The 16,965-nt window shown below is 43.5% G+C and overlaps 1 protein-coding gene across 1 annotated transcript in view; it reads left to right on the forward strand.

Moving 5' to 3' along the window:
* Window positions 1–16,965, forward strand: part of ABCC3 (ATP binding cassette subfamily C member 3) — a 96,560-nt gene that overhangs the window by 25,928 nt on the left and 53,667 nt on the right. Inside the window, exons 2-6 of the mRNA XM_048487416.1 lie at window positions 5,829–6,005; window positions 8,778–8,903; window positions 10,193–10,330; window positions 11,484–11,609; window positions 13,807–13,868. Of these exons, the coding sequence (XP_048343373.1) occupies window positions 5,829–6,005; window positions 8,778–8,903; window positions 10,193–10,330; window positions 11,484–11,609; window positions 13,807–13,868 (629 nt within the window). The remainder of the gene's footprint in view (window positions 1–5,828; window positions 6,006–8,777; window positions 8,904–10,192; window positions 10,331–11,483; window positions 11,610–13,806; window positions 13,869–16,965) is intronic.

Below are 16,965 nucleotides of genomic sequence, written 5' to 3' on the forward strand. Positions count from 1 at the left end.
CAAATATATATTCAGACTGACAAGAGTAGAAGCTTGCTTTTTTTCCAGAGGAAAACCTGAGTTTCCACAAAAGCTGAATTGATTATATAATAAATATTTTTGTACTCTTTCTGTACCCTCACAATGTATTTATTCATTCTTGTCCTGCCTTTCCTCCAGACAGCTCAGGATAATGTATGCAGTTCCTCCCTCTCATTTCCTCACAGCTATTCCGCGAGGCCAGTTAGACTTTGACAGAAAGTCTGACATACAGTCTCCCAAGTATCTTCATGAGTAGGATTTAAACCTAGGTCTCATGGGGATGTTAACCAAATGTCAGTGTTTCCTCATGCTTTCACTAGTAATGTGTGCCTCAGATTGCACATATGTTAACTTGCTCATTTTCAGCTACATGTGTGATTCTTCTCATGTCTGCTCCAATATGCATCTGCCAGAGAGGTCCAATCACAGGCCATTGCTATAATTCCATCCCAGGCTTTTGTTCAGTCTGGAGCGTACTCTTTACGTTTCTCTAAATCTTTAGCTGTGGAATTGAGTTTCACCATTTGGCTGCTTAGTACAACGTATATCAAATTTTCATCATTGCATCTTGAGAACAGCATCAATTGCTGAAGGCTTTCACGGCCGGATTCAACTGGTTCTGGTGGGTTTTCCGGGCTGTGTGGCCGTGGTCTGGTGGATCTTGTTCCTAACGTTTTGCCTGCATCTGTGGCTGGCATCTTCAGAGGTGTATCACAGAGAAAAGTCTCTCTGAAGATGCCAGCCACAGATGCAGGCGAAACGTTAGGAACAAAATCCACCAGACCACGGCCACACAGCCCGGAAAACCCACCAGAACCAGCATCAATTGCTGTTTCCTTTTTTTACCCCAAACATTTAAGTTCAATTTTTCGAATGACTGAATGAAAGTACTTGTGCACATATGACTACATAATACCAATTCATATTAACAATGCAAAAATATGAGCATCCCTCATTTATTATTTTAAAAAACAAAACTCCCAGAACAAAAGTAGTGATACATAATGCCTCCATGCGGTTTCCATTATGAACTATATGTATTGTGGACCAAAGTTATAGGTCAATCAATATGAACCAAACACAGCTATTAATGTTCTGTCATGCAGTCTCGTTGCTCTGCAGATATAAACAGACTCTGGGGGGAACAATTAGACAACAAAATAAGCCCAAGTATTGCGAGGATGCAGGGACAAATGGGAGGGATCCAGACAGGCATGATTTTTACCAAAGCAGTAGTTGAGGAATGTATGATGTCTGAGTAGGCTGTTAATCAGACATGCTAACTTTTACAGCACACTTGGCCTTGAAGCTAGGCACAGTTCTGCAGGTAGCTTTTGTGTTGAAGGGACTGAGAATGAAATCTATCCATGTGCAACACTGGGAAACATTACTTCCGTGATATAATCATGGTTAATTACTCAGGGAATGTTAAGGAAAGTGGTTAGAGTAACAAGAAATTTGACTGTCTCCTCCTACACTTTCAGGAAGAAGGCAAACGGATATTTCTCACTTTACAGTTTGGGAAATGGGAGTTTCCAAGATGACAGAAATGTGGCAGAGGACAGATCCACCTTGTTCTGGTTGTTCTGTTTAGAATTCCATACTTTGATAAGGAAGAGGCTTATCCAATGCTTGCCTTGCTTTCGTTTCTTTCACCTTCCCCTGACTGGAGGGCATGGAAGTAAGATATAATTTCTTTTTCCAGCCACAAGAACTATTCAAGGTCTCTCCTGCACACAGATTTAGCTTCTCTCTTAACTCATTTGGGACCAGACTACAGTTTACATCCACATTCACAATAATATCACAATACCTCTCCCGCACCCCAGTTTTTAAAGAAAACCTGAAACCCCACTTTGGGAGGCACCACTTGGGAATAAAGAAGTGGCAGGGCATATGCATTGGTTAATCCCTTCACTGGTATTTGAGTCTAGTATCGATTTAAAGACCAACAAGTTTTTCAAGGTACAAGCTTTCAAGAGTCAAAGCTACCATCATCAGATAGCTTTGTTTTTGAAAGCTTATACCCTGGAAATCTTACTGGTCTTTAACATGCTATTAGACTCAAATCTTGCTCTTCAATTGCAGACCTATATGGCTGTTCATGTGAAACAACCATTTATTACTGTTTCTTGCAGTTCTCCTCTGTGATGGCAGCACGGATCTTTAACTGAGCTCTCAAGAACTAGTTTCTGTCCATATCTGTATTAGATGGGGCCTCATTCAGATCTTGGTTTGGTTTGCAGTCTCTCAGTCTATTTGAGGGGTCGGCAACCTTTAACACCCAAAGAGCCATTTGGACCCATTTTCCACGGAAAAGAAAACACTTGGAGCCGCAAATACTTTTTGACATCTAAAATGAAGATAACACTGTATATATTCTCATGCAGGGAGAAGTTCCCTTCTTTGGTGCCCATTCAAAGCAAAAGAAGGGGGTGGGGGTAAAAAGCCTGTTGCTTTGTACATGATTCAAATGACCAGCAATAGAACCCCCGTTTCACACATTTCTCTTTTCTTGTGTTGAAAGACACTGATTATGCCCCCCCAAAAGAACCCCCTCAGATTCTACTTGGATGGTGGATCAAAATCGGTGGCTTTAATGGGGTTGTCAGCTTCAGGGGGGCTGAACTTCTCCCCACCGAAAAATGTCTGCCGTGGAGGGTGGACTCGACAGCCATATTCCTCACTGAGCATGGCCCCCGCCCTGGTCCCAATGCCAACAGCTTCTGAGAATCTACCCCAAATGTCCTGGGATTTGCCCGCCGGGAGTTGGCAACCTGTGACAACCATGGCTGAGGATGATCCCGGCCTTCCTCCCTTCCACGATCTACAAGTTTACCCTCCACTGGCTTACTCTGAAGTAAACCTTCCAAGATCCATGTGCTTTCCCCATGCGCTCCTGCCCTCCTTGGCAATGCAGAAGCAAACAATTCCCACACACCCCTGCCTCCCCATCAAACAACCCTGACAAGCGCAACCTTGCAGGGCTGCAGGTAATAACTCCTTTAAAACCTGACATCGTATTTCTCACCTGGACTCAGCCAGGCTGCCATCCATCAGGAAAGCCCCTGGAGCTCAGTGGGGCTGCTGGGGGAGGGGCTGCAACCCAAGGTGGCGCTGCTGGGGTCCCCCATGTGGTCCCTCCCCGAGAAGGGCCCGGGGGAGGGGGAAATGAGGCCATCCAAAGCAGGGTCGACCCCTGACCCCCCATTCAAGGTTAGAATTGTGCTGAAAATCTGCACTTCTGCAACTCCCTCCCGTTTCCCGCCATTTGCCTCTCACCTGTTCAAGAGGATCCACCAGCAGTGCTCCGCCCCCACCCCGCCCTGCCCCGCCCCGCCCCGCCCCGCCCCATCATCACCAGCATCAGTCAACCAGGCATCTGGGACAGGGAAGCCAGAAGTGGTTTGGGATAGCTGTAGCGGGCTGCGCCTCTCTAGGAACGGGGACTCTTTCCCATTAACCCTTAGGGCGACTCTCCAAAGGAGGCTGAAAGGACCCAAGCCACATGGAGCCGCAGTGCAAGGACTAAAGAGCTGCATGCGGCTCCAGAGCCGCAGGTTGCAGACCCCTGGTCTATGTGACTTAGTGTTCTCCATTTGTAAGTCCTCTCTCCCCTTTGAAGGCAATAAAGGAACCTGATGTTGAAGCTTCTATAGTCTCCTGTCTGTTGGCATTAAAGCAGGACTGAAGGTTGAAGCAGGATAGGTATACTTACCCTTACCTATCATGCCTCAGAAGATACTGCATGCTTCCTCACAGAATTTCATATGTGTTGTTCATACATTCTTCCCATCAGTGCAGGAGTTTACCAAAAAGGTACCTATAACTGAGGTACATTTTTAGAATTGCTGGCGCATTGCAGCTATGTGAAAAGGTTTACTTCAAGTGTGTGTGACAGGGTAGGGATTTCTTGCTTTGGAGCAACTGATCTCCTACATTGCTACCTTAATTACTAATTTGGGCATATCTGGATTCGTAATTTAGGCATTACTATGTTAGGTATTAGTAATATCTAATTTGGGCATATCTACCCAAGAGCAGTAACTCCTGCAGAGATTCAGTAGGCAAGCTCCTCTGAGGTAAATTCGGCTGAACCTGCCTATTAGGAATTATTGAATTGCTGGATTGTAGTTTAGGCACAACATAATTTCTGGTCTTTAGTGAAGGCTGATTAGCAGTAGACAGGGCCAAACATGCAGAGTTGCAACATACAGCCTCATCAGTGAATGGGTACTTTGGGCGCAGGAGTGTTTGTTTACTTTGTTTCTCCTGGCATAGAGTTTGGGAAGTAGTGGTTTATATCTTTGGTTTGAGCTAAGGGCTGGACAGCTTTTCCCCAGGTTCATGGAAACCATGAAAGAATGGCTGAGCAATACTATTACTAGGATTAGACTTTAACTAGCATGGCTCTGGCGTTAGCTTTAAACATACATATATGTGCACAACACACACACACAGAGTCTCATTTAGAAATCCTGGAGGCAGTATTGGGGTATATGTGGGCTAATAAACTGAAGCTTAATTCTTGAAAGATAGAAGTGCTGCTAATGTTCAGAAGTTCTGACTTGGGATTTAAGGTATCGCCTGGTATGGATGGGATTGCACTTCACTTTAAGAAACAGCTATGTCTCCTGGCCCTGGACCTACTGCTAGCTGGCTATACCATCTTCAACTGGTGAGCCAACTGGTGAATCTTTCCTGGGCAGGAAAAAATCTGCTCCTGTGGTACATGCCCTGCTAAGATCTACTTTGGATTAGTCTAATGGGCTCTATGTGGGATTGCCCTTGAAAAGTGTTTGGAAACTTCAATTAATACAGAATGCTGCAGTGAGGATATTGTTTGAAGTAGGTTGCAGGAACCATATGACTTCAGTCTTGGTCCATCAACAGTGGTTTCCAATTTGTTTCTGGACCAAATACAAGGCCTTGGTGTTGACCTTTAAAGGGCTGTATGGCTTGGAACAAAAAAAGCTACTCTTATAGAAACCTATCAAACCACTATAGTTATAGTTCAGATAGCCCCACTTTCTGAGCCTGGATGGGTGCCATTGTGAGACAGAACTTTCTTGGTTATCACATCAAAACTATGGAACTTTCTCACAGGGATTTTTGTCAGTCATCTTCAATTAGGCAATGGACTATTTTGTCATCTGGTATTCCCTCTATGATCCCTTTTTGCTGCCCCATGTTTAAATGTCATTTTAACTACCAGTATGTCAGTGGTTTTAAATATATATATCTTAGCTTTGGATTTAATTGCTGTTATATGTGTTTGCTGTGCTTATTTTAATTTTTGGCCACCTTGGTATGCATTTTATAAATAAATTACTTACATTAATCTATCTTGATGTGGAGCAGATTGAGTACGAAAAACATTAACTGATAATTTTCCTAGGTCTTCAGACTTCTGCTTACCAAAAGACCTGTAATATTCACAGAGATTTTTGAGGCAACTCTGCCTTTAGGTTTACATCATATTAGTAGTTATTAAGTAGTTGTGCTAAATTCTCTTTTTCACCCTAGCCAGTTTCACTCTGAGGTATGAAAAGGCAGAAGGTTATCAGATTGGTCTGGCTGAGATGAATGGGTGTATTGTATTAAGTCAGAAAATGTGGTTTGCTGCTGTGAATTCTTGCATTGTGGGTAAGATCAAAAAGCCGTAAGTGTTCCATTGTTTGCCCTTGTATTTCCTTCAGGAAAACACTTGAAGCTGCTGGATTCTTTGCTGATTTATGATGGAGCTTTCAAGCAGCTCTTTAATCAGCCAGTGTACTCACTAATCTCTTCCATGTTTTCCCCTACAGGATTCCAACATTACCATGTACACTGACAACCCAGACCTAACCCCATGTTTCCAGAATACTATGCTGGCATGGATCCCATGTTTCTACCTTTGGACCATCCTACCTGTTTACTTCCTGTATCTGAAACGCAACAAACGAGGCTATATTATTCTCTCTGTGCTGAGCAGGTTTAAAACGGTAAGACAAGCAGCCAACTAAGACCTTGTGAAAACAGCCATGAACCCTCCCAACTTTATTTCAATTGGCACACAAACCTCCCATTGGAATTATTAAGCTACAAATGAAGGGAGAGTTCTGTGACAAATGAGAAGAAATAGCAAGAGAGGCTGATTATGGGCCTAGAGTTTAAAACTTGACTTCACCCAAATTATTGGAATCTTTGATACGGATACTAATTTTAAAAAATCATTAACTGCTCTCATGAAACAATTTTTTTATAAATTGAAATGCATTGTTATAACTTTTAATAACTTCAGGTAAGTAAAGTTTCCATAAACATCCTGAGCAATCTGTTTTTAGTTGTATTGTTCAAGGCTGTTGTGGTTTTTCTGAGCTATGTAGCCATAGCCTGGTTGTTTTAGCTCCTAACCTTTCACACTGCAAAATGTTAGGAGCTAGAACTACCAGACCACGGCCACACAGCCCTAAAAAAACACAACAGTCAGTCTGCTTTTCCTTTGGCTTTTATCCTGAAAAATGGAATCAGCCTGCTGTTCTGAAGGAAGAAATTGAGTAGAAGTAAAACCAAATAACAGCAATTATTTCTTTTAAAATATCAGTTTTGCCAAGTTGGCAACTGGACAATTCTTCATGTTTGGAAATGCCTACCTTTGCAGCAGGGATCCTGTAGGAGGTTTTCCATACTGCTTGATTTGTCCCCTGCCTGTTGTAGGAGTAGGAAGCAAGTAGCTCTCACTTCTACCCTTGCTAACAAATGACACTCTAATAAAATTAAAACAATAACTGCCACCTACAAAGAGGCATTTGGGCTTTAGGAAAATATAGGGGTGTACCACCCATGGGGACATGGGTATCACATGTCCCCGGGCACATGCCATCTAATCACGTGGTGAGACGCCAGGCCCAGACTCAGAGGTGGGATCCAACCAGTTCTCACCACTTCTCTAGAAGTGGTTACTAATTTTTTCTGAGTGCCGAGAAGGGGTTACTAAAGCAACCTCCCTGCCCAATAGGACTGGAGGTGTGTGTGTGCGCCGGTGCCACTGTTTGAATCCCACCACAATCGGAACCTGTTATTAAATTTTTTGGATCCCACCACTGCCCAGGCTGCACTCACCGTCGCCACCTTTGGGCAATAAACCTGGGCACTGTCGCTTGGGTGGTAGACCTGGGCGCCATCGCCAGCTTTGGGCGGTAGATCTAGGCACCATCGCCAGCTTTGGGTGGTAGACCTGAGCACTTCCACCAACCTGGCACTTCTCCATGAGATCGGCGGATGACCCAATCTCTCCCACCCACCCTGTATCTAGGAAAAATGGAGCCGGTATGTGTGTGTTTCAGATTTTGCCCCAGGCTCCATTTTCCCTAGATACGGCTCTGAGAAAATATTTGACCACATTGGACATAGGCAGTTAATTGATAATATTTGACCGACCAGTGGTGTAAGCCCCACTGAATAGACCTAAGTAGGAATCCAAGTAGACCTACAATTATACTACTTTTACATCATCATCCTTTAACTGTATAACTCAGTTTTACTGCATTGTCCTTTGTATGTATTATATATACAAAGAGGGCAAATATATACAAAGAGGGCAAAGAGGGCAGCATGGGCCTACGTTGCATCCAAAAGTTGATTCCCTCCCCCACCCCCAGCTGGACCATAAAAGAGCTTTATTGCCCTCCTCCTTTGCTGGCGTAACTTAAATGTATTCACTGGCTAGTTTAGTAGGCTATCGATGCTGTCCACCTCCCATTGAAGTCAATGGCCCAATTTCTGTGGATTTTTAAAAGAACTTGATTGTGCCCTGTATTGAAACAAGCCTGTCAGCTCAACTTGTTTTAAAAGTTTTCATGAACCTCTTTAGCAGGCCTCAGTGGACATGATGCAACTAAAGCTAGGAACTTTGAAAAACCATATTGATTCAGTGGAAGAGGTGTCATACAGAAGCTCTGTGCAGATATTCAGACCCGCTGCATGGAATGAAATTAGAACTGTGCCACTTACCACCATTATATGTGTAGGTCCATGTGAAATGTTGGCTCTAATGCATGAATCATTCATAGAATGGACATGCCAAGGCAGCTTGGGCAGGCACCATGCTGATCCACCATTGTGAGACAAGCTAAAGCATATGCACAGCATCTCTGAGTCATATCACTGTGGACTTATGCTGAACTGGGTCATGAGACTGAAAAGTGCTCAGTTAGGTCATGCTCAAGGTCACCAGCCAGACCTAGCTTCTGTGAGAATAAAACAAGTCAGGACTTGCCTTATCTGCATTGACCATAAATTCAGCCTTCTCTGCAGCATGAATGGCCCTCTCACAAGTCAATTGTTGTGTCCTTAATGCACATTTGCTTCTCATTTGCCCCAGATTGCACTTCTTCCTGTATTATAATTTGCCATTATAGGCACATTCTCCTTCATATCTGAAATGCATATGGAGCAATCTCTGCAAAGGATCCTGATTAATTAAAACTTGCCTGTGAATAGCTGCTTGCCTGGCAGCCCTGAAATGAGTAAGATTTGCCTCTTGGTGAATAAGCAAAAAGGGTTTTGTAAACTGGAAGAGAGGGAATTCTCTCCGGCAGTTAATATGACATAGCAAATAGGCACGAGGCATAAGTATATGAGGGAGGCAGGTGACTATCTTTTATGGATTATTTGCAAGGATGTAGGAAGAACATGCCAAAATATAGCTATTTGTTGAACACATTATCTAGATAGAAATTAACTGGTTCTCTCTTTCTCTTTTAAAATTGCAGTTCTTTGCTTTTGCACTTTGGGGTGTCTCCTGGGCCAATCTCTTCTATTCCTTCTATGAAATCGTTCAAAACAGGACCCCACCACCTGTGTATTTTGTAACACCCTTACTTGTTGGCATCACAATGGTTGGTATGGATTTCTGTTGATACTAATGGCATGGGGCAATACTGATGATTTAGACGATGACATGAGGATGATGCTAAGCGTTTCAGCCTTCTGGGTTCAGCTCAGTGGCGTAGATGCCACGGGGACAAATGCCCCGGGCACCCCCGCAGGAGCCACGTGGGGGCGGAAAAATTGCCCTCCACACTTCCGGGAAGGAGGAGGGGCATGGCTGGGCCTTGGTGCAACGTCAGCCAACCTCCAGGAATCGTAGTCCCGCCCCCCAACTTACCCCCCACTTACCTTATCCATCAGGCTACTGAAAAAGTAGCCTGATGGGAACTACACTTCCCAGGAGACCTTGCGAGCCCCCCAGGAGGCCTCTGTAGGGTCTCCTGGGAAGTGTAGTCCCCACCAGGCTGCTTTTTCAGCTGACTGCTTTTTGCAGCCAACTGAACTCAGGTAAGTGGGGGGCAGGGGAGGCACCGGGGGCGGGGGGCGGGGAGGCTGAGTGCCATTTTGCCCAAGGCACCATTCCCGCCCCCCTACGCCACTGGTTCAGCTAATCATCAGAAATTGATTAAGATTAGTAGAGAGAGCAAAGGGAAATAACTGGATTGTGGATAACTAATTTATGGTCTTCATTATCCAATTAAGAAGGATTGGGTGATGAGGTGAGAGAAAACTGCTTCAAATATTTGGATATGATATGCAGATATGCGCTTGCATGGATTGTGCCGCATCTGTAGCTCTGAAATTGGAGCCAAATGCTGCAGGAAATAATGGGTCCTGGCTATGTATTCTTAAAATGTAAATATTTATAAACAAATTAAGATTTCAGCTTTTGGGGAGGAATGAGAAGCAGTCGAATGTTTAAAGTATTTTCCACTCCAGTTATCCACGTCTATTCCTGTGCATGGTTTAAATGTTGGTTTTAAGAAAATTGCATGTGTAGAGGGTGTTTCCTTTGAGTGCAATGGGCCTTATGGCAAGAAAGTCAGTAATATTTTCAGTAAACTGCTAAAAGTCTAGAGGGTTTGTATAATGAGGAATAATTTGAAAACAAAAATATGGGAGATCTGAGTCAGGCTACAGTTCCGGGGTGTGTGGAGGGAGAGTTATTTTTTCATTTGCATGTATTAATTTGTATAAACTCACTGTTGCCGAGCATTGAGGCTAGAAGGGGGGAAAGATGATGGGGAGAGGAATGAATAGAAATGAAATGACTCCGGCTTTTAAAAGAAGCTTGGGGGCCAGAGGGCATAATATTCTCAGCTGTTTCCCATGTGTTCTGCATTTACTGTCTCTGCAGCTATTAGCCATGTTGCTCATCCAATATGAGAGGCTCCGCGGAGTCCAGTCCTCAGGGGTTCTCGTCATCTTCTGGTTTGTCTCTCTCTTGTGTGCCTTGGGTCCATTGCGGTCCAAAATCATTAATTCTTCAGCTCAGGTAAATTGGTTGTGTGTGCATTTGCAACTGTCTGGGGAAAAGATGTGCTGGAGGGGTAGAGTAGGAGTAAGTTGGTATGCAGCTGCCTGACTCCCCCACAGTGTCAAATATGGGTGAATCATAGTGTAGTGCCAAGTCAAGATCTGGGCAAGCTAACAAGGAGTTCCTCTTCTCAATTAGGAACTTGCATGGGGTTTGGACAGTTTTTTTTAAATTGAGAAGAAAGCAAGGTGATACTTTTTATGACTCCTTGATGGAAACATGGGCATGAAACACAGTCAAGTTTTAGTCAAAAGGTCAGTCTTGATGAAAGTGTACCTCTGCTTTAGAGATTAATTCCCACCAGTTTGGTTGGTGACTGGAGCCCTGTATGCTAGTGCCTCATATTTTTGTAGAATTGAAATCCATTGTATATGAGTAGGAGTAGATACTCCCTCTGAACCAAAGAAAAAATTCTGTCTACTAATTCCATTACTAAGGCAGTCAGATAGTGTCCTTCAAAATTTTTAAAGATGTCTTGTTGAATAATCAATGAATATTGAACATTTTGTAGAATAATATTCCACGGGGAATAGAAAATTCAGTCTTCTCCTTGCCAGTCTGTTCTTCCTCCCATCTTGTGGTCCTTCTCTGAATCCCATGCTACTCACCCTGTCCTCATGACTTCCCCTTCTATGACCTGCTTGGTTGCTTCATTTCTGCCAAATTGCTCTGTTTTTTCACCCTTCTTCTCCTGCTTAGGAGTATCCCCTATTTTTAAAAAAAATTCTTTTTGCTCAAACTTATCCCTGGGTGGTTTGTTGACCCACATGGTGTGGATTTGTTGACCCACATGGTGGGCCACTTTGGATTTGTTGACCCACATGGTGGGCCACTTTGCTTTGTTATCAGATATATGCTTACTCTAATTATCTTTACCCTTGTCATTGCCCCAGGAAGGGCTAGTTCACTGTAATAGCTGATCTTGGTCCAAGGATTCATATTAAGATGGAAGGACAGGGTAGACATCAGAGAGGACATAATGTCTGTATTTAGCTAGACATTATATTGGTTTGTAGCTTTACTCCCATTGTTATTTGACATCTTTGACCAACCCTGTTTCTTTAGTGAAGTCATTCTCTTGTTTATTGGCTCTAATGAATTTCATTTCTAGAATACGTATGAAGACAGATTCAGGTCCACCACATTTTACATCTACTTTGCACTCATCCTCACGGAGTTGATCCTGTCATGTCTTAAAGAAAAGCCTCCCTTTTTCTCTCCAGTTAATTCAGACCCTGTAAGTATTACACTGAATAATTTATATAGTTCTAGCTAAGTGGGACTATGAGTGCATGAGATACGTCCACCCCAACAATTCCCATCAGCCCCTGCCAGCATGGCCAATTGGGCTGATTGGATTTGTAGTCCATGAACATCTGGAGAGCCACAGGTTGCAGACCCCTGTCCTAGCCAAATCTGAACCCCCCTCCTCCAGGAGCACTAACTGCCCCAGTCATTGTCAACCGAAAGGCAAGAAAAGGGTGGAAATTCTGTGCTTTCTCCAGGGCAACAAATAGCCAAAGACACAAGAGCAAGCAGAGCAACCCCTAGCCAAAAGCCTCTCAAAGCAGACACAGCCGACAAGCCTAAAGACCCCATGCAGAATCAGGGAATCCTGGCATAAGTACAGGATTATGTGCAAGCCTAACACAACAAATGCACAACTCAAGAACTCAACCCAATGTCAAACCAGTCTAATCCAAGCCAAACCAAATAGGAATGCCTTTGCGAGCCTAGCAAACATAAAACAAGAGACTCTGAGCAGAATATACCCCAGCAGTCAAAGGCAATGTCAAACATGAGAATCTACCACAAAAGGACATTTGATGCACTCTGCTGCACAGTAATGCATACAAAGAATAAAATGTTGCAAGGCCAAAAAACCCAATCCTGTTTCTTTTCTCAGGTTTATAGAAAGATGTGTCTTGTTTGTTCTCCAGTCTCCGGATTTACGCATCCACAAATTTGGCCACACTGAGAATTAAATGTAATGATATATAGACATGAGACATTCAAACATCATTTTAAGCTTGGCTGTCCACAAACCCAGTTTGTTTCTGAGCTCCTACACATGCCTCCCCCTTCTCCCTACCTTTTTGCATAGAATACAATGAAGGAAACTTGGTTTAAAATGAACTCTAGTGACTTGTGACATATAGATACAGGCATGCTGCCTAATTGGAATGAGCTATCCTACTACAAACTGGGATTCTAAACCTTAATTCATCTCTGGCTTAGAGTTTTGATTTGTGGGGGAAGAACTAACTTCACTTAAAACAAGTGCTGGTATTTGTACATCAGGGTAACCAGTTTTAAACTTTCATTGTGTTCTGTGCAAGAGGGAAGAGTAGAGGAGTGAGAAACCAGGTGTGCATTCAGGCTTAAATGTTGATCAGATGTGGCATTTGAATGCAGCCCCAGATTAATAGCAATTATATACTTTCTAATTGTTCTATCAAAGGTGTCATGGTCACAAACCTGCCCTGGATCTGTTTCATTTGTTATGTGTTTGCATGCAAAAGCGTCTTCCCTCTTCTTGTGCTCCCACCCCAGGTTGCAAAACCCAGCTTGTCACATAACCAATGCCATGTGATATTGTGGTAAGGCTGTCTCTAAGAAGTACAAAGGGCAGAACTTTCCAATTATTTTACCCCACCCCATGAATACATTTTAAAGCATATGTGTGAATGATTTAGGAATATAGGTAAGATTTAAATCACAGTCTGTTTTTTTAAAACAGGAAATAATCTTTATTACTCAAGGTTAAACTGGAGCACATACATGGAAAACAGCTGTCATGTCTAATGGTTACAGATCTAAGGAAAATAATAAAGAAACAGCTAATAGAAGGATGATAGCTGAAATAATGACTGGGTAAAGAAGCTGAAGTTGAAGACTTACACCAGGCTATTCCCATGTATTTGCTGAACATGATACAACTCATTCCATATGAAAAAGGAGCAGTTCAGTCTCAAATCTAGGAAGAAAGGATAGAAAATCACCAGTTATTGAAAAAAGTACCTTCTCTGGGTGTGCTTGACTGATGGATGGTCACATAGAAAAATGCATGTTGCAGGACATCTCCCCCCACCATCACTTTTGACCTAGAAAGAGACAAGGGAATCACTAAAAGCAGAAACTTTCCTTTCATTTTGCCACCACTTACTGAATTATGCTAGCAGCTGAAATAGAGAGGCCTCCCATTGCCCTGGTAGCAGATAATGGGTTTTCTCTCCTTGCTTCCTGTCTGCTGTTAACATAATTTGCTGAAGTCAAGGCGGGCAGTGAGTCTGCACAGCTCTGGTGAAGGAAGAGCTGGGTATGTCCTCCATTGAATACATACATTCCTAACCATACCTTCAACTGGTTTCTGATGGATGATTGTCTTTCAGAACAATGTTGCATAATTACATATTTTTTAACTTTTATTGTAGAATCCTTGTCCAGAGTTGAATTCCAGCTTTCTTTCCAAGTTGACATTTTGGTGGTTCACTGCGTAAGTATATTCTTTTAAGGATTTTGTGCGTGTGTGCATGTAAGAACTTGTAATTGAATAGCAAAGCCCATGCTTTGAAGGGTAAAGGTCCAAGATTCAGTCCTTGAGAGATAAAACAATCTCAGGCAGCAGATCTGGGGGGAAAAGACCTTTCTCTGCCTGTGATCCTGGAGTGCCAGTCAAAATAGGCTCTTTGGAGGGCAGAAGTAGTGACTCAATGGAACGCCAGATTAAGGTCCCAGGTTCAATTCCTAGCATCTCCACTTAAAGAATCTCAGACCCTGTAAGCTTATGAGAAGTGGTACTGAGGTAGCAGAGCACTGATGTGGTGGAATGGACTATGCCAACTCAAACCGTAGTTGGGGGGAAATCATATTTCTGAACGTTCCCCATCATTAGTCGTTCCTTTTAAGTGGAAAACCAACACAGCATGCAGAAGGCTAGGATATCATTTGTGCCTCTTTTGTGCTAATGTTTTTTGCAGGGATTTTAAAATTAGTTTGACCTTTTCACTTGCAGTCTGAAGGGATACCCTACCACCTGATTCTGTGTCATGTGTAGGCCAGGTATTAAGCAGCAAGTGTTGGAAACACACTATTTTGCCTGGAAGTCTGTAGAGTTGCTGTCTGTCAGAGTAGAAAATATTGTATTTAATAACTTCTGTAGTGTTGGTTATAAAATATCAGAATAAGAGGAGTCCCATTGTGCTCTTAGTTCCTGTCCAGTACAACAATTCTTTATGGCACTCATTTTCACCCTTAACTATCTCCCTCAGAACATTGTGTGGAAAAATATATAAAAAGATTAAGTCATGCTTACATGGAGGAAAAACTTACTAAAATCAGTTGGACTTCCTTTTGAGTAAAAATAGATATAATTGATATGTTAGGGGTCAGATAAAGCATAAACTGCCATTCAAAACTGTAGTGCAAAAAATGTGAGAAAGTGGCAAAATTATAGATGTGACATAGTTTGCTTGATCACAGGCTTTCAAATAAGGGCCTACACAGAATAACTTCCACACTAGTGTGTGAAAGGGCAATTAAGATTCAAGTTTCATTTCCTGGTGAAGCCATATTTTACAAAGGTTTTTATTATCAATTTTATGTGGCAAAAAAAAAAGAAAGAAACGTGAATCTTGTGTGTGACGTGAAAAATTGCATCTATGTCAGCCTTAAGCACACAAGTTGAATTCCCTCACCACAGGGAACCACTGTGTCGAGGCGGCTATTTTGCCATTCAGGTCAAAAATCAAATTGACAGTCATAAGTGGAAGTAGTTTTTAAAATTGCCAAATTCGTTTCTGGCATTGGTGCTAATGCTTCTTTTAACACCTTTCTTTTAAAAAGGAGGGGGATTGGGGGAGTAGTTGCCGTTCCAGAAAAATAACAGCTGTCACAATTACAATCTGTGGTTACTAGGGAAATGTCCCTTTTTAATCCTTCAAACACAGTTGTGTTGTGAAAATCAACTGAGCTTATGGCATGAGGGGCTATTAACTGGGGCTTTCAATGAGCACACAGTGCTTTGACCCTGCTTTTTGAAAAGGCCATTCTTCCCTTCTTCCATAATGTAGGGACTGATATATAATTCAGAATTAATATGGGCTGTCGTGAACTCTTTGGAGGAAACCTGAAAAAATGAATATAATAGTAATAAATAATAATTTGACCCCAAGGTTTGATTCATAGCTACTGTGCTGGAATTTCTCCCATGTCCAAAACCAGTGTCTTATCATATTGGCCCCCAAAGGTTTCCTCTGAGAAATGAAATAGAAAGCTTTCCACTCGGCAGCAGGAAGCTTAGCTGGCTTCTTTTCCAGAAGAAAGCAGCCCTCTGATTAAAAACCGTGCCTCAAGGAAAATATGTAATACCCAGAGAGGTCCACAAAGAGAGCTGCTAATGCTTGGATAGTCGTTCTCTATAAGGCATCAAAATGCAAATTTCAGACCAGGAAGTAAATCATTTTGTCCTAGTTCCTCCAGTTAAAGAGCTATGGGTTACCTTGTAGCGCTTGCGGTCAGCTCTCAGGTTCATTCTCGTTGCTGTGGGAGGGCAGGAGGGGAACAGGCAGTAATCCAACATCACTGACAGCAGCAGTTGCATTGACGTCAGTTGTGAACTTAACACCTGGCGGGGTGCGGGGAAGCCAGAAAAATGTGCAGTAAAGGTTGATTGTCATCAGGGGTCAGCTGCTAAGCCGTGTTCTGTTTGTGGGTATCATAGATTCTTCCAGAGCTATGCAAATGAATTACTGTGGAACCGGGGACTGGTTGCTATTCCCTGATAAATTGGTGGTACGTACGAAACATGAAGAAGAATGGCAAGATAGCTGGAGGAAATGGCAAAGCAGAAGGGAGTGGTTTTAATCAACAGTGGAGGCATCAATGAATTTACAATACCATAGAATGAAAACTGTTACTGTACCAGTAACAGTTGCAACCCTAAGTAGAGTTATAACCTTCTAGATTTATTGCCTTCAGTGCAGAAGTGTAACAGGGGGAAATGGTGCCCGGGGCAAAATGACACCACTCGCCCACTCGCCTACACACCCCACAATACCCTTATGGCCCCCCTCACACCCCACTTACTTGAGCGGGTGGCGGTCCCAGGCAGCCTGATGGGGCGGTGCCAAGGGGCGCCCAGCAGGCCTGCAGAAGACTGCCACCCACCCCAGCTCCATCAGAGGCCGCGCCTGTGTGCCCCAATGGAGGTGAGGTGCGGAGATCCGGCAGCTCTGCCAAGCGTGCACAGCTCGGCCAGGCCGCTCTCTCAGCCAGCAGGGCTGCCGTACCACCTCACCTCCATTGGAGCACTCCAATGAACGTGAGATAGGGCGGTTCAGCAGCTCTGCTGAGTGCATGTGGCTCAGCCAGGCTGCTGACGAGCACATTCAGCTCAGCCAGCCCAGGCTCCATCTTCCGAGACCTACCTGGGGACTGGGCCTGGCTGGCTGCTCTGTGCAGCCCAGGCTTTATCCTCTAGGTCAGCCAACTGCCTCGCCCACCCCCTCTCACTCAGCCTGATTGGTCGAGGCCTGCTGGGGGGTGCAATGCCTTGAGTCATGTGGGGGGGGCAATTTTCCGGGGGGGCCTAC

This window comes from Sphaerodactylus townsendi, linkage group LG03 (assembly GCF_021028975.2).
Source record: "Sphaerodactylus townsendi isolate TG3544 linkage group LG03, MPM_Stown_v2.3, whole genome shotgun sequence".
Lineage (NCBI taxonomy): Eukaryota > Metazoa > Chordata > Lepidosauria > Squamata > Sphaerodactylidae > Sphaerodactylus > Sphaerodactylus townsendi.